At 46.0% G+C, this 21637-nt stretch overlaps 2 protein-coding genes across 7 annotated transcripts in view; one reads left to right on the top strand and one right to left on the bottom strand.

The window, feature by feature from the left end:
• The window catches only part of Stt3b (STT3 oligosaccharyltransferase complex catalytic subunit B), a 64693-nt gene extending 57483 nt beyond the window's left edge, over positions 1-7210 (top strand). The window contains exons 13-16 of the mRNA XM_021171401.2: positions 504-677; positions 2843-2956; positions 4985-5197; positions 5633-7210. Of these exons, the coding sequence (XP_021027060.1) occupies positions 504-677; positions 2843-2956; positions 4985-5197; positions 5633-5713 (582 nt within the window). The 3' untranslated portion in view covers positions 5714-7210. The remainder of the gene's footprint in view (positions 1-503; positions 678-2842; positions 2957-4984; positions 5198-5632) is intronic.
• An 8808-nt stretch (positions 7211-16018) lies between these two features.
• The window catches only part of Osbpl10 (oxysterol binding protein like 10), a 244449-nt gene continuing 238830 nt past the window's right edge, over positions 16019-21637 (bottom strand). For 5 of the 6 annotated variants that reach the window (XM_021172670.2, XM_029482014.1, XM_029482013.1 and 2 more), the window contains exons 11-12: positions 19552-19705; positions 17545-17656 (exon numbers count right to left, since the gene is read on the bottom strand). In XM_021172670.2, coding sequence (XP_021028329.1) covers positions 17612-17656; positions 19552-19705 — 199 coding nt within the window. In that variant the 3' untranslated portion in view covers positions 17545-17611. Of the gene's footprint in view, positions 17657-19551; positions 19706-21637 lie in introns of all 6 variants that reach the window. The other variant, XM_029482011.1, reaches the window with a different exon arrangement.

The raw sequence follows: 21637 nt of genomic DNA, 5'->3' as shown, positions 1-21637 counted from the left end.
CTTGATACATAGTTTTTTCATTGCAAATTTAAGAAAATTCTTAGAAATATGAAAATAAGTATTTTACATTGTGCAAATTATATGGGTGTGCAAATAATATATTCACTTTATTAAACAGTGAGTCTCCGTAAATGAATCCCTTCTGTACTTTAATGTCTGAGTACATAAATGGGTCTTAATAAATAAATTCAGCAGCTTTCATGAGCACTGTAGATGAGTCTCACGTCTGTGAACTCACGGGCCAGGCTCAGCCTGAGGTTGGGAGAAAACTGTCTCTAAATGCTTGCCTATTTTCATGTAAAATATTAATTCCCTAGAACTTAATTATTAAAACATATATTCAGACTTTGACACTTCTGCCATGAAATGGTTATTGCAGTTAAGATGGTAGTGAATTCCTCTAAGTTCATTACATTCATAGAAAATTATTTCTACTCAAAATTAATATAAATCAAACTTAATTTCATCTTACAGTTTAAAAAAACTTAAACTTTATCCTACAGGTCGGAAAAGCTATGTCTTCCAATGAAACGGCCGCCTATAAAATCATGAGGTCCCTTGATGTCGATTATGTGTTGGTTATTTTCGGAGGAGTGATTGGCTATTCCGGGGATGATATCAACAAGTTCCTCTGGATGGTTAGGATAGCTGAAGGGGAGCATCCCAAAGACATCCGGGTAAGCAGCACACAGTCCACGGGCGCCACGGGCTCTCACAGTTGCTCGTTTACCTTCTTTCCCTTACGTTCCTCACTGGGGCCCTGGCTGGCCTGGGCCTCCTGAGGATGGGGTAGAGGTGTGCATTGGCAGCACACCCAGAGGCTGCGCTCTTTTCCTCCTCCCGTCCTGCTCTACTGCCTTAGTTATCCAGTCATTAAAAACACTAACTGCACTTCTCAGATTTGGAAGCCTCGTGTGCCATGGACCAGCTTTGGTAGCAGCTTGTCTGTGAAAGCATTACCCTAAACAACATGCTTACATAGGAGGTAGTGCGGTCCAGATTGCTGTTTTTGCACTCTGATGTTCCCAAGTGAAGATGGTGCCTTATAGAACGCTTGTCTCGGAACACATCCTCGTGATTGTGATTCCATCCTGCCCTTGTCAGGACTTCTGGCTTTTCTTCTCGTCTCTTGCTTCAGCCCTTCATTTGCGTTCCCATTCTGCTCCACTACTAATCTTAATGTTTATAAATATGAAAGAGACCAACAGTCTAGAAATGACTGTCTTTGCTTTGGTCCTGTGCCGCCTTCCATGTAATATATGACATTCATTGATCGTGTCATTTTTTGCTTTGAAAGCCTTCAACAGATAATGGAGCCTTGAAACCAAACAGATATGAGTTAAAACTGAAACTGTCAGCTAGGTGCTCCAGGCAAGTTATGCCAGTCAATGTAAATGCTTTGAGCATTGGGTCTTTTTCTAGGATCTAGAATTAGTATGGTGCCCAAGGCAAGACATAAGCTTATCACCGTTGAATATAGGTGATGACGTGTAGAGGCGTTAGAATATTTGTAGTAATATAGGTAAAGCCTTAGTATGCTCTATCTCTTGGTAAAGCACTGGCAAAAAGTCCAAACTCTTGCCTCAGTGCAAGCCTAGCCTCCCTTGCTGCTCTCTTGGCCAGCTTTGTATCACTGCCAGGCTCGGCTGTTCTGTCCCTGAAACTTGCCTAGGATTTCTTCCCTTGGCTTATCTGATGTGTGTTTTTAAAATTGTGTCTTGGACTGTTTCTCCTTCCAACACCCTTGGCCCCTCCTCTCCAGCCCTTTTTGGGTATACCCACGTCTCTATTTGTCCTCATAGAAAACTGCTTTCTAGTTAATTTCATGTTTCCCATCTCCTGAGGACAGGTAGGTAGAATTGTGCTCATGTGAGGAAGGCACAAAAGTTGAGAGGAGAGAGAAACAAACAAGGGTGAAGTGCAGGCCCAGATGTCCTGCTTAGGTGAGAATGCTGTGACCTCCCCCTGAGCTGGGCATAACAAGCATTCAGTCCTTACAAAGTCTGAAAAGACTTGGTTTACCCCTCACAAGAAGAGAGCAAGCGAGTACACTCCTTCCTGCTTATCATGTACTTACTGCCAAGAGCAGATTGAGGCCACCATCGGAAGGAAGGGAGGGAGGGAGGGTGTGAGGTGGCCCTGTGCCACGGTGTGCACACCTCACAGCACACAGTGCACCACACTGCTTTAGCAGTTACAGGAGGTCCCTGTTCGTGCCTAATGCTGTGTTGTGTGTGTGTCTACACTGGTGACTTGCATAGACCAGGCATCTGTTACACTGTGGCCCTCATCGTCTCCCTTACAGGGTCCACTGTGTGTTCGCGTTCATTTGTGTGATGAGCATTTGTGTCTGGCATAGTAAATAGTTTTGTGCCTTCATTATTTGAATCATATACAAGTATCTATAGAACATAGTCCTGAAAAGGGAAATGTTGTGTCAGATTTACATTTTTACTACCTGAACTTATATTTTTAAAATGGTAGCAATCTATGTCTCATAGAAAAGCTAATTTATAAAATAACCCGATAAAAATGAATTAAAAAAATATTGCTGTATATTCCTTTTAGTTTACTGAACCTTCCCCTCCCCAGCTAAAAGGGGATTTTAGGGTTCATAGGGAAAATTGAAAGCAAACTCCAAGAAAGGATGGGGGGCTAGCTCTAGCTGACATGTAGTCGGTCTTGTTCTTTTTAACGGTGAGGCTGTAAATCTGACAGGATTAATTTTGGGGCTGGGGGATTAAAAAGAGTATAATTTCATGATGCTATCTCTAGAGCTAGCGCCTGTAGCTTTGGGTGTGCCAAGGTGGACTGACACTGAGCTTGTGGTTTCTTCCCACAGGAAGGTGACTATTTCACCCAGCAGGGAGAGTTCCGAGTGGACAAAGCTGGGTCTCCTACCCTGTTAAACTGCCTTATGTATAAAATGTCGTACTACAGATTCGGAGAAATGCAGGTGGGTTCAATTGAGTTCGTCTATAATTTTCATTCAAATGGGAAGGGGACCTTACTCATCTCTTACAAACTCGGACTAACCGTGTCTCAGCTCTCCTGTGGAGAGATGTGTGCAAAGCTTCTTACCCATCATATTTAGATGTCAAACCCCTGGTCATCTGGGGTTAGAGGCATGCACCACCATGCCTAGCTCAATTTCTGAATGTTTTTGTGACATGTTAAAAAAATATTAGACCAGTGAGTTTTTCTTATCTGTAAATAATGGAGGGTGGGGTAGACTGGTGACTTGACTTTGATGGAAACATGTAATTCTGATATTAAAAAATTAGGTTTGTGTTAAAAGCAATTATATAGCAAACAGAAGGATATTCTTCATCTGGCCTCACTCCTGCTGAAAGGCACAAATTAAATGATCTCTTACTGAAGATAACAGTAGACACATCTGTCCAGAGAGGACACCAAAGCAGTCTGCAAGCAGGCCGTCCACACTCCCCCAGCTTGTCCCCACACATGCTGCCCATCACTTCTGCTATGCAGAGAGAGCCCTCAGCCTTCTTTCCTTGTCTCTCCACCACCTTACTATTATTGGTTGAGCGTGTTCTGTGAGATGGGATTCTAAGTCACTTCTCAGTGATTTCCCTGTCCTATGTTGCATGTATTGACGAGCTTGGTTTGCTGGTGGTATTCTGTCTTTTGTTGCAGGCATCCATCCCAACCTAAGGAAGTCCTGGGGGCTGGAGGCAAACAGTGTCTCCTCTATTGCTAGTCAGTCTATAGCCTGGAGTACCACGTTGATAGTTTCATTCCAAGCTGTCAGTAAAAACAGTCTATGTTACTTGCTAGTGAGCTTGGCACCTTATAAATTAAAGGAATTATTTGTTTACTCTTAACCTGAAATGCTCTGTCTGAACTTCAAACTGTGAAACAGGTTTTCTCTGCTTGTAAAACAGTTATGTAGCTGTATGACCTTGAAGAGTGTGTGTTGCTGCTTTCTGTGTTGCCCTAGGGGAGGTGGGCATAGGTGGGTGTCTGCTTCTCTGTTCACCTAGCATCACTGTAGGTAGCTTTAAAGGCAAAACACCATGCCCACAGTTATGTAAAGTTTTATTTTGGCTTCTTTTAAAGGACACTTGCTTGGGATTCAAACTCGGGTTAGGAAAACATACCTGGTTATACTAGTTACTCTAGAAAATAATCCGTAGAAATGATGAGTTCTCTGCATGGAGGGTTCTTTTTTCCCCTCAAGTTTTATGAACAATTTAAGGCCTATTGGTCTCATGCCTTAGGAAGCATGCATGTTAAGGCAGGTAATGTAATTTTTCTGTTGTATAGGCAAACAAAACACTTCTCTATTGTTTATAGACTGGCTTTACACTGCTTGGAAAAAGAGATGGTTTTCATTTGTCTTAAAGTTTAGGTTATGTCTGCGTAGACTTGATCTACTTAAATGCGTCCACTGGCTGTTTGTTTCTCCTACGTCTTCCCATACTCAGCTGGCCTACCTCCCCTTAGACACCAGAACATTGTTGTCAGGGGCGTTTTATTTAAAGAGATGGGAGTGTTTACATTAAGTCAGTCCAGTGCATGAGAGTTGAATGAAGACCACATGGCATAACGGAGCAGATAGTCATTGTGAGGCCCTGAGGTGAAAGGAAGCGCCTCCTCCATCCTCCACCTTCCTCCATCCTCCTCCACCCTCCTCCATCCTCCTCCACTCTCCTCCACCCTCCTCCACCCTCCTCCATCCTCTTCCATCCTCCTCCACTCTCCTCCATCCTCCTCCATCCTTCTCCATGTCCAGGACTTAGACTTACAATGCATATCTATTTGTAAGGACTCTGACATATATACTCTGATGGGTCTAGTTGTCTTCATGAATTCTTCTATCTGGGCATTGAGACCTGTTATGATGCTTCTTCCGTTCTGTTTCGTAGATAAAAAGGTTATTGTCCTTTGACAGTAGTTGCTACTTTGCAATACTGAATGTTTTCCAAAAGGCTGACATTAGGTTTTGATGTTTCTTTCGCAGCTAGATTTTCGTACACCCCCAGGTTTTGACCGAACACGTAATGCTGAGATTGGAAATAAAGACATTAAATTCAAGCATTTGGAGGAAGCTTTTACATCAGAGCACTGGCTTGTCAGGATATATAAAGTGAAAGCACCTGACAACAGGGAGACACTAGGTCACAAACCTCGAGTCACCAACATCGTCCCCAAACAGAAGTATTTGTCAAAGAAGGTGGGTGCCTGCTGAAGTCATCTCCTGGGTTCAGTGGGTTAGTGGGTGAGTAGGCTGCTATGGGAAATGCTAACAACTGCTCATGAAGAACATGACGAATTGTGTGAGGAAGATACAGGGCTACAGGAGTCCTGACACAGCCAGTTCCCGTGGCTGCTTAGCCAGCAGTGGCATCACCTTTCCAATTCCTTAGACTGGACCTGGACTCTGCTGTTGTTCCCACTAAGCATGTAGTGCTTGAGGGAGACGGGAGGGATGCTGTCGGTCCTCTAAAGCTACTCATCCAAGTTTTCTTATAGGACAGCAGTGCACTGTCACGTCCCAAGACTAACTTTGAATGACAGTGACGGTCTTCATAACAAAAGCTGGGTGTGTCTAGGTGCTTCTGTGTGTATGAGACCTGAACTAATTCCATGTATTCTTCTCTCTTTCTAGACTACTAAAAGGAAGCGTGGCTACGTTAAAAATAAGCTAGTTTTTAAGAAAGGCAAGAAGACCTCTAAGAAGACTGTTTAAATGCACTGTTCTGGCCTGACTTGCAGCAGTCCTTGAGAGAACCGGTCTTTGCCTTCTGCTCATGTCCTGTTTCACAGCACCAAGGGTACAGATCATCGCTGGGCCAAGTCAATGTACAAAATGTTCTGGCAATGCCTCATTGAAAATTAAATTGGTTTATTGAGAACAGCTGTTTCTGATGTGTGACGTGAAGCAAGACAGAGCCCTGCTGTGAGCAGCTAGCAGAAGATTTTTTTTTTTTAATTATTGGTACATATTACCCTTCAAATCTGAGAATTTGGACTAATTGCACCAAAGAACCCTCTAATTTGGTCCCTGGCACATGCGTACCTGTCAACTTTTTTTTCTTTTACAAGACCTACATTTTATTTGAACTACCCAAATAGCAATATGTAAGACAGAAATGCAGATGTGATGAGAGCTTCTTGACCAGTAAACAAACTAGCCCAGGTCTGAGAGAGACGTGCTAAAGGAGAGTCTACGTCTGGGAATTCTATTTATTTTCCTGTTTCTCCGGTGTGAAGAATGTTTCATCAAATGTCCACTTTGTCGCTCACTGCCGCTGTAAGCAGCCGCTGCTGACGGTGGGCCTCCCTCCGCGTAGTTAGCTGACTAGATGTTTGTGTTCAGGCATCCGGATGCACTGCGGTTAGCAGGCGTCTTCACCAGGTACTCACAGAGCAGATTCCATGCATTCTTCATTCAAGGGCTAAATTTCTCTCCTTTGGGAATCATGGCAAGCGCACACAGAACGCTGCTGGCCAGGATGGCTCTTACCTCAGTACTGAGGTCGGCTCCATGTTCCCATGCAGAAGATTAAGGGAAAGCCCTTACGGTGGACAGGCATGCAGAGTTCATTTCTGTGACTCTACACAGTGACAAAGGATTTGTAAACTTTGCCTGGATTTTCCTCATTTTATACCAGTTTTGTTCATCACGATGATTTCTGTTGACCGCTTCATGTTTTTGATACCTTAAGCATTTGATGAAACACTCTCTAGTGCTCTCTAGGCGTTTCTTACTTTTATTACAAATGTGACAATTGTCAAAAGATGCACTAGAATATAAATGGAGATTGAGCCTGTTCATTTTCCAGCTCATAGGCAACTTTATACAGACTTGAAGCCTTTATCCAGTTGTCTAGTAAAGTGAGAGAGGCTTCCTGCCACAGGGAGCTTTTTACACAGCACCCCACTGCTTCAGTGGGAAAGTTGAGAGCAGTGTGTCCCTTTTATGAAGAACCCGTCCGTCATTTACAGTGCTCCGTGAGAGAGAATGTTACTGCTGACTCCTTTTCCACGGTGTAGATACTCTCTGATTTATAGAATTCATTCTTGATCCAGATGATGGTTCTTTTACAGACCAATTAAAAAAAAAAGTGTAACTAAATCTGGATTTCTGATACCTTGTCATTTGGGGGATTTTATCTTATGTTGCTTTACAATTCAATGCGGAGAAGTTATGACCACAGGAAATAAAGCTAATTCCAATTTGTGTCCCGCCTTGTCTTTTGCAGACCTTGTATTTGAAAGAAGTGCAGAGCTCTGACCCCATACTCCCCTCCTCTCACCTTAGAGAGGTTGTAGCCAGTGTGTGGGAAGTAAGGGTGTTCATAACGCAGTTTTAAAGTCCACCTTTTTACTCAGAGTAAACACACCTCACTGTGACTTTCCGCGCGCTTGGAGACTGCACAGTCCAGCGTTGAGTGCCGTTTTCACACCATTCCCGCACCTTCCTCGGGTTTAGGGAGCAAGTTTGGTCGAAGGCTTGGGGTCAGTGAAGCACACAGTATGAGGGTTTGGATCTCACAGTGCTGGTGTGGAGAAGTGACAAGGTGGCGGTTTCACCACACCCAAGTGTCAGCTGCCGAGCTTACGAGCTTGTTTTGAACCTAAATTCATTTCACGTGTGATCATTAGCCCTAAGTCTCACAGGGAGGTTACATGGCAAATGGCAGTGGGTGTAATATAAATTAGGCAGGCTTGAGCTTCCAAACTGACAGTGCTACCCTTAGTTTACAGTGTGGCATTTGGAGTGCCTGAGTGATGAGCAGGAAGCCAAAGACTAGACCGTGAAACTGTCAGCTGTTCTACAGTGTTGCTAGTCAAGTGACCTTCAGACCCTAGGATCTGGAGCTGTTGCTTCCTGTTGGAAAATTGATAGAGCTTTGGCATTGTTGCTCACTGGTTGGACACTCAACCTGGCATATACTACATACTAGCCAAAAATTGCTCTGAAGTCCATATATAGATCGGGGCTGGGGAGATGACTCAGTCGGTAAAGTGCTGATCATTGGACCTTAGCTTGACCCCCCCAGCACCCTAGTTACAATACCACCAAGCTGTGACCTGTGTGCTAAAGGCAGGGAAGAGACTCAAGCTCACTGGCCAACCATTGTAACTGAATTATTGAGCTTCAGGTTCAGAGAGAGCTCAAATCTAAGGTAGGATGTGCCTGAAGAAGCAGCTGGCGTGCCCTCTGCTCCCGCTCCCCAGCACGGACACTGGGTCGTACTGCTGAGTGTACATACCCCGTTAGACAACTGATCTGCCAGTTTCATCTGGCTGGTGCTTCTCATGGGTTTTTTGTCCGATGTTTGTCTTGCTAGCCTTAACCCTGCTGAGATGGGGAAATAGGCAGCCAAGCATCTCAGCAGTGCAGTGGGAAGACCTTCTTAAGAAAACAAGCTAATGAAGTGTTGTGTTTAATTAAAGAGGTGGAGGATTTATATCCCCAGCCAGCATCACCCCAGGAGAGGCAGGCAGCATTCTTGAAGCTGCTCCTGTGTCCTCCCAGCCACTGCCAGCACTGAATCCTGCCCTTCCTACCTCCGTATTTTCCTCTAAGCGTCGGTAAGTGTACCTACTCTTTGGGCTATGGAAGTGGAATCATGGAGCATCTAGATAGGCGTTGCCTAGTCAGCTTTCCTGCATTTGTAAACGCATCCTGATTGTTGGACCCAATGGAAGGTTGATTTTCATCAATATGTAATACTTGTCTCTCCACTGCTTGCTCATACACACACATCCATTGTGGTGGTGGTTGGCTGACGGACATTTGCAAATAATGCCAAGAAGACAGTTCCACCTCCTGCTGCTTACTTCCCATGAGCACTTCTCTCACTCTTCGCCCACGGTTGGAGTCGTGTCCATTGCTTCCGTGCCCTGCAGCCTTTCACTTACCCTCTCCCCTACCCCTGAGCCCCGGCCCTCCTAGAGTGCTTGGCCGGCCATGCTCCTCTTGCTTGGCCTCCCATGTGGAGATGACGAGCTGCTGCACCCAGCACAGTGAGAGCAGATGGTTCCTTGCATTTACTTTGCCTGCCTTGGCTCACCAACAAGGTGGAGGCCATTTGGAAATTACATACCTCATCTAAGAGGTCACCAATGTTCATGTTGCAGGCTGTTGGGGATGATTAATCTTTTGCAGTCTTTTGTATGTATATGGTTCTCTGTACCTTGTTTTAAAAAAAAAATCTTTTTATAGGCTGATGAGCTGACTTGGTGGGCAAAGGTACCTGCTGGCTGAAACCTGAGTTCAATCCCTGGGGTGCACATAATGAAGGAGAGAGCAGACCCCCTTCGTTTGTCTTCTGATCAACACACATGCCCACCCCACCCTGAAACACATACACAATAAATATGTAGTGCTAAAAAAAAATTTTTTTTTTTTAAGAAAAAATCCTTTTTGTAAAACCACAAAGACCATGCCTGTCCTGTGCCTGGTTCTAGGAAATTTGGCCCCGCCTTTTCTCCTTTGCCTTCCATCCAGGATTCCCTTGTTGCGGACACTGTGAAATGCATGTTTGTTGGTGGCAACTGTTGTGACATATATGCCTAAAGTTTCTCTTTTAGGGGCTGTGGTGGTAGCTCAGAGGAGTGCCTGCTGCTCTTGCAAGAGACCTGCTCTTGGTTCTTAGCACCCATACTGGGCAGCTGACAACTACTCATGACTGCAGTTCCGGGGAATCCGACGCCCTCTTCTGGCCTCTCTGGGTACTCAGACATGTATACAAACACGTAGACCCATTCACAGAAGTATAGATGTGTATGTATATTTAAGCCTTATATTTTAACCATGATGGCTAACATGTTGTAACCCCAGCACTTGGGAGCTTGATGCAGGAGGTAAGTTCACCTTCAGCTTCCTAGTGAGTTCAAGGCCAATCCTGAGCTGCATGAGACCTTTCTGCCTCAGAAAAAGGTTTGCTTGACTTCTGTTTTTTAAAGCCTTTTGTATTTTCATGGCTTCTATTAGCCAGTGTCCTAGTGTGTGATTTTTGGTAAATATGTCATAAATATTTAATTTCTCCTTATTAGACAATAAAAGCATGTGTTCTTACACCATGAGGTTTTATTTGACCTTGTTATCAGCATTCTGCCATTCAGGGGTTCATACAGTTGGCCCTGTCGCTTGGCAACAGTGATGGTTTTGTTGTTTTCTTTGTAATTGGTTTGTACTTTGTTGTCTGGCTTCTCTCTCACTGGAAAAGCCACTGATACTTGCCATGGAGTATAATCTCTGCAGATACCTTTGATCAAACGAAGCAAATTAATCAGAAACATTTTGAGATTTGTATTTGGCAGAGGGTCTTACTCTAGTCTGGGTTGCCTTGAACTCATGGCCCGAATAGGGCTTCTGAGTGGTGGATTACAAGCATGTACCACCATGATGGTATAAATGTTTGATTTTATGTTTGTCTGTGTGGTTTTTGTCAACCTGTCACAAACAGTCACCTGGGAAGAGGAATGTCCACTGAGAAAATGTCTTTATCACAGTGTCATGGGAACATGCCTGTGGGTCATTACCGATTGATGGAGGAGGGTCCAACCCGCTGTAGGCAGTGCCACCCAGAAAAGTGGTCCTGGGTTGTAGAAGGAAGAATCCAGTAAACAAAACTGTTCTAGCTTCTGCTTCATTCTTGCCTGGTTCCTGGCCTGTCTTCCCTCAATGATGAATTCTAACCTGGAAGATAGAATGAGCCCTTTCTTTTTGTCTGTTGCTGTGATAAAACAGACAGTGGGCCATTGCTGTGGCACAGCTGTGGAGGGAAGATTGTGGACGAGTTTGAAACTTTGGGCTGGAAAAGCCATTGAGTGTTGAAAGCTTTGCGCTTTCGTGGGAGTTTTTGAAGATTGAGAGTGTTAAGAGAAATCCAGACTATAGAAGCCTGGATTGTAAGTTTCAAGGGAAGCAAAAAACGATCAGGGCTGTGCATGTGGTATATTTGAATTAAGAATCTGTTGTTGGGGCTGGAGAGATGGCTCAGCAAGAGCACAGATTGCTCTTCCAGAGGTCATGAGTTCAATTCCCAGCAACCACATGGTGGCTCACAACCATCTGTAACAGGATCTGATGTCCTCTTCTGGAGTCTCTGAAGAGCAACAGTGTACTCACATTAAATAAATATGTTTTTAAAAAGAGAATCTGTTGTTTCTGGTCAGCTTGGGCTGAAGAATCATCTCTGATTCATAAAAGACCAGCATCAATGAGGTAAAATCTTGTGGGAACTATTTTTTCAGGGTTAGTACACAGCTGAGTTCCAGAGTGGGCCAAGGCTCCATCTCATCCCAGTAGCCAAACTTGGTGATGTGTAAAGGGTCTCCCATATGGCACAGGTATTGAAGGCATGAGAGGGTCATAGTGGCTGAGAGTTAGGGCTAGGAGAGGCCATTGGAGATGTTGCAACCTCAATTGCAGTGGGAGACCGTGGAGAAAAGCCAAGCCAAAGCTTAGCACCATGCAGCATAGTTAAGAGTCTCCAAAGAGAAGCCAGGAGACCATTAAAGGTGCAGCCTCAGTTGCAATGGGGACTCTAGCAGATTGGAAATGCCAAGCTCATAGGGTGACCAACATGGACAGTAGCTGGTGTTGAGTACAGACAGCCTAAGCATATAAGATAACCTGCAAGTGCTGCTGACAACAAAACCAGAGATGCGAGAGAGGCTGCCCAAGCCCTTTGGAGCCCAGAAGATGAGTAAGTCCCAAGTGTCAGACACTGAGCTATTTATAGTTGATTTGGGGTTTGCTTTGAGCTGATTGGTATTGCCCTGGTTCTCTTAAACTAAGTCTTTAACTTTTTTTTTTTTTAAATAAATAGAAACCCATAGTTAAAAGACTTAGAACTTTTTAAATATTTGCATTTAATGACTTGGACTTTGACGTACAGGTCACACGACAACTTGAATCAGTACTATGTGTGTGCTGGGTCTCAAATTCAAGCTTGGCGGGCAGCACACACTTTATCTGCTCAACAGTCTTGTCAGCCATGATATGACAAAATCCATAGATCTGTTTAAAAGTGAGCATGTTCTTAAGTTGTGTCTCCTACCTCCAGTACCTAGAGAGTCTGTTCTGTTGCATGGGCTTTCTCTTGTTGGTTGTTATCTATGTAAAATTGGGGCTTTGGTGGTACAAGCATTCTATTAAGAACAGGGTGTGGTGGCGCACACCTTTAATCCCAGCACTCAGGAGGCAGAGGCAGGCGGATTTCTGAATTTGAGGCCAGCTTGGTCTACAGAGTGAGTTCCAGGACCAAAAAAAAAAAAAAAAAGAAGCTGCATGGGTAAGTGTAGGCCGGGGCTCTGTTTTTACTTCGCAGGAGATTGTTTATCTGCTGGAGAAGTAGGGGAATTTCCCAAGGCAGAATCACCTGAACCCAGTTTAAGGACTAAATATACAATTCTGGCCTGCTGTCATTGCTCCCACGGTGAAGTTGTGCAAAGACTTCAGCCAGATACGTGAGTATACACAGTTTTTCTCATCCTGTAAAGGTATGAACATCTCTTTGGCCTCTTCCAATTTCCCAGGAAAATGGCCCCAAATGCTGGCTTTCTCTCAGAATATGTCTTTCCTCTGGTATACTGGCCTGTGTTCATCTTGCAATAGGATTCTTGTGTACAGATTTTCCAGCCATCTTTGCTGGGCTTTTTTGGTCTGTCCTCTAGGCTCCTGCTGTCAGAGGGAACTCTCACAACAAACTGCCCTTTGGCTCTCAGAGCACGTGTAGCACCTGCTTCTTACATCTCTTCTGCCGCCTCAGTTTAATGGACACTATCAAAGTTGTGTCCCTGAACACAACCACAATCTCAGGATCCTCCTTGGGAAGTATGACACATTCGAGGCCTTGTTTCTAGTTCTGGAAGCACTTGGGTTGGAACATCCGGTGTCTGCTGTGCTCAGATGGCTTTGGTAAAAGGCTGGGGACCAAACCAAGAACTGAAGGTATCCTGGGTAGCCAGAGCGACTAGCTGAGAGTAATGTGTTCTTGGTGACCTCAGCTGTCCTTGCTGTTAAAAGCCATGACTCACCATGTGGTCATCCTCCTCATATGACCCTCCGTTGGCAATGATTAGCCTGGATCAGAAACTCAGGCCTGTGGAGGCGGAGGGGAAAGTTTTAGAAAATGGCACTCTAGCCCTGTGAAGAAAAGCACGGTGGCAAACATTGCAAAAGATGGGCGCTAACTAGAGTCCGTGACAGCCCTCTCTCCAAGGAAGATGCAAGTGGGGTTCAGGGAAACCTAGCCACGGCGAGCCTGCCAGCTCCTGTGGCCTGGTTGTGTAACATTGCCCATCATGGCACTGGGTGGGTGCTGTATTGTGCTGATTTTTTCAGGACTCAATTAGTTTCACTTCATCAACTCCGCACCACTATTCACAGACTTGCTTCTTCCATTTAATTGGCTCAGTGTTGAAACTGATCAAAAAGTGATTTCTCTACTGCTCCGGTTCTGTGTCCTTAAACTACCGTATCCTGACACTGAAGCCTTAAGTCAGCTTGTGCAGATTGTGCCTCTGTTCAGTGGCCCACAGGAATGTCCTGCCATCTTGGCAGAACAAGGAATTGTCATCCCTCTGCCCTGTATCTGATGAAGGAACTTGTGTACCAAAGGAAGGTATATGGTAGATCATCATGAGACCTTAACAGAAGAAATCGAAATGGCAAATAAATGGAAACAAATGTAATATACACCAGGCTCACTAACCATTGGAGAATGTCCAAAAATGGACTCTTATTGGTGGGTATTCAAATGGCTTGGCGTTAGTATGACTTGAAGATACACATACCCTAGTTACATTCAACATTCTTTGAAGTTGTCAAAAGAACACAAGATAGGGCTGAGAAGATGGCCCTGCAGTTAAAAGACCTGCTGCAAAAGCAGGAGAAGTGGGGTTCAGACCCCTAGAACCCATGTAAATGATGCATAGGTGTAGCCACCGCCTGTCACCTCCAGCGGCTTTGGCTTCAGAAGTTCTGGGCTTGATTGAGAGGGTCTGCCCCAAAGCAGAATGCTGAGTGATGGAGGAAGAGTCCCAGCATCAGCCCAGGGCTGCTACATGGACATGCACACACACAGGCATACATGTGAAAAGGAATAGAGGAATTGATAGTTGATGCTCACATAAAGGGAAAAAATGTTTCTTTAAAGGAAAACAATATCCAAAACATAATTGGAGTTAAGGAACCAAACAAGAATATGTATAGCGCATGCTGAAGGCCTGAGGCAGGTAAACCAGCATATTATCATTTCAGGTTCTTGCAGCATCCACACAGTAAAAGGACCACTCACCTGAAGGGTGATGGTGCTCAAGGCAGAAGAGTAGGAAGGGGGGATTGGGACTGGGCGTGAGTGGGAATCTTGGGAAGTGTGGGGAATGTTCTGCTAGACTGTGGTCAGCATCATTCCACTGACAACTCTACCCTGCACCAAGAGCAAGGGAAGTGAGCGAGCCAACAGAACAGTCCACGCCTTCCTCACTCCTGAAAACCAGTGCTGCTAGAGGATTTCTTACCAAAGTAGACTCTGGGAACTCTGACAAAAAAAAAAACAAAAAAAAAAAAACAAAGGTCTACAGGGAGCAGCAAGTGCCAGTCCAGGAAGCCATGTCCAGATGGTGGGAAATGGTACCCCACTTTTACTTACCCTTCCCCACCCCCACCCCCTGCAGTGCGGGGCAGAACAGAGCTCAGCTCCACTAATCTGTTTGGAGCTGCCTGGAGATCTGGGTTCCATCTTGCCTCTTACTCCCACGGGTAAGGCTGGGCAAGCTGTGGAAGGTGCAGGCAGAGCTCATGAGGCTGCCCCGGGGTTTGCCAGGGCCAGATTTAAAGGGTGTGGAATTATGGGGAGGATAATACAGCTTCAACGATTCTAAGAACCTGGAGAGAAATTTTAGGGAATTTTAAGATTTACTCTGTGTGTCTGGGTGGTGGTGCTGTTAGAGAATGGGGGAGGAGATGATGCCCTGCCCACAGAGGCCAGAAAGGGTATTGGGTGCCCTGGAGCTGGAGCTATTAGTGGTTGTGAGCCACCTTCTAGGGTGCTGGGAACTGAATTTGGGTTCTCTGCAGGAGCAGTAAGTGTGCTTACCCACTGGGTCATCTCTCCAGCCCCCCCAAATCACATTTTAATACAACATATACAGACCCAAGAAGATCTGCCAGGATGCCTGTGGGCCTGGCTGAGTGCAGGGATTAGGCCATAGTCCCCCTGCTCATTCAGGTGAAGGTTTCCCGATGCAGAGCCAGCATGCAGGACTGATGCAGAACGTGCTAGGTAAGGTAGCTATTTTCAAAAGTCCACTTTGCAAGGGGGAGAAGGGGGCATTCAAAGCAAGAAAGCGTGGCCCACTTCAAGGAATTTAATTTTTTTTGTGCAGTCTTAGATTTTCTATACATGATGACGATAGCATCCGCCATAAGAGAATGTCCATTCTGCTGAAACATGTCTGTCTCGTTCTTGCTGTAAGCCTACTACCTAGAACTTCTGCCAGTGTCTACGGCAGCGGCATAGGCATAGGCAGCCTTAACCTTGTTCTCGGGCTTGGAGGAGCAGCTTCTAACTTCTCACCTTTGTGGTCTTTGTGGATGTTTTGCATGTAGATTTATCACATTGGGTTTGGGGGGAGTTAGTTTGGTTTTGATGGTGGACGGTACTGAATCTTGTCAGATGCTGCCTCTGCATGGGCTCAGATGACTGTAGCTTGCTTCCTTATGAACGTGGTATGCTGTGCTGGTATTTTTCGTGCTTCCTGCATTCAGCCACCCTTGCTGTCTAAGAATAAATTTGATTATTGTCATGTGTAATCCTTGGGATGTGCTGTGGCATTTGCTGCACTAGTATTTGAGAAAATTTGAGCCAATATTTATACAGGATGCTAGTCTTTTTTTAAATCTGTTCTTGCTTTGGCATTGGGCATCATCTGGCAAACTAGGCCAATCCAGAATGGATGGCCTAACTCTAAATGTTTGGTAGGATTCATCTAAGGCCATCTGGTCCTGGCATTTTTTTTTAAAGGTTGGGAAATTTTAAGTGACTGGTCCAATCTCCTTGCTATTTATAGATCTATTCTAATTTCTTAGTTCATGACTCATTCTTAGTAGGATGTGTTTCTAGGAATTTGTTCTTTTTGTCCAGGCTTACAGTTCTTCCAGGACTGTTGATAGAGATGGCATCTCAATTGTCCTGCTTGGGTTGGCCCTAAACACGAGACTCAAACATTTGCTTTTATAGAACTGAGAACAGCCCCTAATGATGCTGATCTGGGGCTTTCTCAGTGTATTTAAAACACAGCTGAGGACTGGAGACACAGCTCAGTGGCTAAGAGAATGTACTGCTCTTGCAAAGACTGTGGTGGTCAACTGCCTGCATCCCTATCTGGCAGCTTACTCACAATAATGTGTGACTCTGGCTCCAAGGGATTCCGCACCCTCTACAAGCACACGCACACACATAATACATAGTTTTAAAAATCCCTAAAAATAACACACACAAGACACAAGAGTATTTAATGGAAATATATTTGTCTAATATCTACAAAGTGTCAACAGTTGGTCTTAAGAAAGCAGACAAAAGGCACAAAATTAGTATTACTACAGAGAAGCATTCATGCTACTGAGTTTTATAAATATCATTGGGTGGCATGGTAAAAAATAAATTAAGCACTGGGTAAAATTCAAATTAGACATCCTTTTTCTCAATTTTGTTTGGTCCATGTTTGACCTGTGTGAGGCTGAAGACATTCTCAGCTGGGACACTGGGGGACTCATGGGGCTCGTGGCTGTCCTAGTTACAGAGGCTTTCTGGCAGCTTGGGTCAAAATTAAGGAAAAGAAATAAGACTACTTGTTCTCTTTCCCCAACTAGATATGAGGCAGTGGTGGTCCGTGTAGTGTAGGCATGCGTGTATTGACCTTCCAGAGCCCTTTATCACGACCGTGTGATTTCTTTCCGGCTGTGAAGAACACAGGGTCTCATGCTCTGGGCATGAGAAGTGTCAGAGAGATTGGATAAAACCACTTGGTGGGCCTGGTCCTGATTCCTCAGGAGTCACTCCCTTCTAGAAGGTTCCATATCAGCCTCCAGTGGCTTCCTGTCGCTTTGTGCAACTGGAAGGCCTGCTTGCTCTTTCTAGGATGTGGACATACAGCCTTGGATCAGAACAAGCATCATAGCCGGGTGGCCACTCCCCCTTCCGCCGAGTAGCCACGCCCCCTACCGCCGAGTGGCCACTCCCCACTCCGCCAGGAATGCGCTCCCTTTCCAGGCTGTGCCACCTCAGCCTGCGTCTTGACAGAAGCCGGTGAGTGGGAAAGACCATGGCAGAATGACTGTGGCAATGTGAGAAATAAAGAACACCAACTCTCGTGAATAAAACGGAGCTCAGGGTTACCCAGGGCAGCCTTGGCGGGTGCGAGGTGTGCCCACGGGCCCCGGCTGCCCTTGAATAAAATCCTCAGGCAGAATTTGGGGGTGCATGTTTCACAGTATGTAACCCCTCTCTCCGACTTGGATGCTAGCAAGAGATTTCAGCAAATACCAACGGAATCTTGATACTGTACCACTTTTATTCCTACAAAACCCGGCCTATTACGAGAAGCACTGCACCTCCGCCCATCAGTGTGTCTTCCAGAGGGGGTTGAAGTACACCCAGCCATCGCCCTGAAAGAGAAGGAAGGAGGTGACAGGAGGGAACCTCACAAAGTCAAGAAGCAAGGGCCCCTCCCTTCCAGCCCACCTCTGATACAGCACACAGCACCAGCCAAGACCCAATCCCAGCACTGTACAGCAGGCCTAGTTGATGGTCTTCCCTGCCCTTTCTTGAACTTATCTGAGGATACATTTCTCCCTGCCTGAACCAAGATAAAAATATGCATTTGCTTTTAAAGGGAGTCCCAGAAATGACCAACATAAAAGGGGCCTTGACAGCTTCTTCTATCTAGATGACTTGGCAAAAGAGAATTTCAGGACAGAGGGGCTAAAAGAGAGAGGTTGGCTGCATGAAGACTCAGAGTCACCTTGGGGGTGAAGGGTGGAGGCACACAGACCAATGATGTGGAAGCCCGCCTACCCAGTGAAGGCTTTTTGGCAGGTGTCCGTCACAGTGTGTCCGAGGACAGATGCCACAGGAGGAATGCCACCGTTCAGCCACCAGGCAAGGAAACAGGGAAAAGGGCATCGGTAATCAAGTGACATACGGAAGGAAGTGCATCGAGGGGAACTAAGCATCCTCGTGTCAGGGTGACATGTGTCCCTAGTCCTGTCACAGACATGGTGGCTTTTACCAAGCCCCAGAAATAAAACTTCAAGTAGTGGTTTTTTGGTTTTTTTGCTTGCTTGTTTGTTTTGCTTTTTAATGAATAAATTTCCATATAAGTCAGGCAAGGTGTTGCACAGACAGGACTCTCCTCAGGGAAAGCTTCAAGGATTCTGTCATCTGAGTCAAGCACCCACACAGGAAGGAGACCCTTCGAGGCAGTTTCCCAAGTACCTTCAAATACCTCCCAAGTACCAGCCTCAGCTTCTACCTCCTGTGCATAAGTTCCCTCTCCCCCATCCATGTCACTAGGGTGCCCCTGCTCACCCCACCCCATCCTCATAGCAGGAGCTAAGAGAGTAGGTAGGACACCTGGGCCCACTGGTCCAGATTGGCTATGGGCATGTGAATGCGTATAACCCCTTAGCATCATACAGCTAGGATCTTCATAAAAACTCAATCCCGGCTACTCACTAAGCATCCACTGTTCTCTGGGTGGGAGATAAAACCTCATGACTCTTCCCCCTACTCCTCAACCCACTCCCACAAGCCACCAGGCTCACTACATAGCTGAGGGTGATCCTGCCTTCACCTCCCGAATGCTGAGAGTTCAAGCATCCAAGTGGTGCCAGGGAAACAAGGTGAGCTGTACCCCAGGCCCCACCCACAATTACTTCCTAAACAACACTGAGACACCTCTGACACAATCTGGGATCCAGTAGGGAGGCAGGATGGGGCGAGGCTGTAGATTGGGTAGGCCTGTGTCCCTGCAGAATCCTCTTGGTTTATGTTAATTCAAGTGGGAAGACCATGGAAGCCTACACTGCTAAGTAATAGCTCACCTTCTCTGTTCTTCCATAAATGAAAGCTCTCCACTCTTTACTACAGATGTGACAGCTGCCTCAAGGCACTGTGATGGACCGAGATGGACTGTGACCAGAACTGTGAGCCAAGAGGTCATGCTGTGACAGTACTCTATGGGGAGGCATCAGGGGGACCAATGGCTGTGTGGGAAGAGTGGTAGAGAGGCCCAGTCCCCTCCTTCCAGGCCTGGCTGGCTAGAAGGGTTTTTTGAGAGGAGGGACACTGCAGGGGAAGTGTCAGCTACACACTTCTGCCCTTGAGATGGTATGAGATGTCAACACCTTACTGGGGAAACGCGCACCTCAATTCCAACCCCCATCCTGAGCCAGAGCCACACTCTGTCTGTCCTGTGTGGCCCTGTCTGTCCCACTGTCTCAACAATAAAAGTTGAGGTGACCTTAATCAGGGCTAGAGTCTGGTAGCAGGCCAGGGTTACCTCCGGGATGAAATACTTGGGTCGCCACGGTGTGCGAAGGGTCTCCCGTTTCCTCTCCTCCACCCTCTGCCTCTCCTCCAGGCGTCGCTTCTGCTCTGTGGCTGCATCAATGTCCCCAAGCCTCAGATAGTGGGTGACTTCCTGCCAGAGGTTCCTAGAAAGACGAACAGTACAAGGAGCCATCGGACTAGGTCAGCTACTGCCATGGCAGTGGACAGACAGACATTTAGACCCCTGTCTGTGGGAATCCAGAGAAGTAGCCTGAAGCACAAGGGCCAGGGGTGGAGCCAGGGCTCCTTGGTTACGCCTCTGCTGCCTCCATGCTCGCTACCTGTTCCCAACAGCGAGACTTCCTCATGCTCTGAGTAGAGCTCTGGAGGGGGAAGCTAATGGAAAGAGCAGGCAGAGCCCCCCCATCCCACCCCACTCCATGCACACCAGGGACAGCAGGTATACACAGCTCTTACCAGGCACCCCTATAAACATCTTAGAGACACTCATTTAATCCTCATGACCCAATGACATGGCTGGCTATATTATTAGCAACTGCATTTGATGGAGAAAACTCATGTCAAATGAGTGTGCGGGAGGGAACCTGCCTAAGAAAAGCCCTGAACACCCAGCTAGGAGGAGGGGGGATGGGAGGAAGAGGAAGTCAGGGGCGACCCCCAAGAGGCTGCCAGAGTAGCCCAGGGTGTGGCAAGGTCAGAGTAGCATTTCCAGGCCTGCCTCTGGGATCAAGCTGGCATCATGGTAGAGCTCAATTAACAACACAAGTGATGCCTATGGCCTCTCTGACTGCAGATAAGGGAAGCCTGGGACCCAGCAGGGATGATGGGGACTTAGGGGCAGAGCAGCCACTCTTAAGAGCCTTACGTGGAGAGCTCGGTTTCCCTAGAGTGAGCCTCATGCTGTCTGTGTGAGTGTTTCCTGAGTCAGGGTCTTACAGTGTAAGATGGATGGTGTCTCAGCCTGGTTTCCTGCCTCAGCCTCCTGAGTGTTAGGTTAAGTGTTAGGTTACCGGGAGGTATGTGCCACCATGCCTGGCACTGTGTTTAAATACATACAGAGGAAGAAGAAAGCATAGCAACTCCTCGCTAATTCTGGCTCCTCGCAGGGTTCCAACTACCCAGAGGCTGACCAAGGAGCAGCTGAACGCCATCCCGGGAATGCCCCTCAGAGGCAGTGGGGCCTGGTGCCAACTACCTCCTTACCATAGCCTTTTCTCTGCCTGCAGCCATGGTCAAACAGGGAGGGTGGGGGAGAGTTTATGTCTACACACAGAGGTTGTATTTGCTGTCCACCACTACGAATGACTATGGCTGGGTTTCTAACCAGTACCCAGGAAGAGGGCACCAAGCCTGACTACCTAAGTTAGATCCCAAGAGTCTACATGGTGAAAGGAAAGCTATCCTCTGATCACACACGTAACACACACTTGCACGTAAACATAAAGTGAATATAGGAAAAAAAAAACTCTTTTTTTGGTAAATCAGTGAGGTTTCAGTTGGACTCGTGAGCCACGTTGGCTTAGACTGAAATATCAAAATAGCAACATCTATGATCGATCAATCAATAGGCTTCTGGACCTATATAGCTATCATATGACAGCATATAGTGGACACGCTAATTAAGTGGATAGTTCATAATTTACCTAACCATTTTCCAAATGCCGGGTATGTATATAAATGTGCCACATTGACCCCAGTAGAATCTGTGTGACAAGTTCTACACACTGAGGTGTTAGACTTCAGAAGAAGGAGGTCTCCTGGAACTGGCTGTGGAACTCTTGGCCGGAGCAAAATATTGAGCCGTAGTTCTCATGGCAATCTATCTGTTTTGTTTTCTCTTATTCCTATTCTTATTTACAGCTCCTGGTAGCCTAGGCCACAATCTTAAGCAAGAACAATGGGTAAGAAACAGTCCTTGAGATGGGGGTCACTAACATGACCTTATCTCTGGGGAAACCAACGTTTTACTTTACAAATCACTGACAGAATTATATAATAGTATTATGACAGATAGAAACATTCCCAACAATAAATTTCATATGGATACACATGTGTTATCAGAGGAGGCTTTGGTA

The sequence above is a fragment of the Mus caroli genome, chromosome 9 (assembly GCF_900094665.2).
Source record: "Mus caroli chromosome 9, CAROLI_EIJ_v1.1, whole genome shotgun sequence".
In the NCBI taxonomy this organism is placed as follows: Eukaryota; Metazoa; Chordata; class Mammalia; order Rodentia; family Muridae; genus Mus; species Mus caroli.
This window is presented reverse-complemented; position numbering and strand designations above follow the sequence as displayed.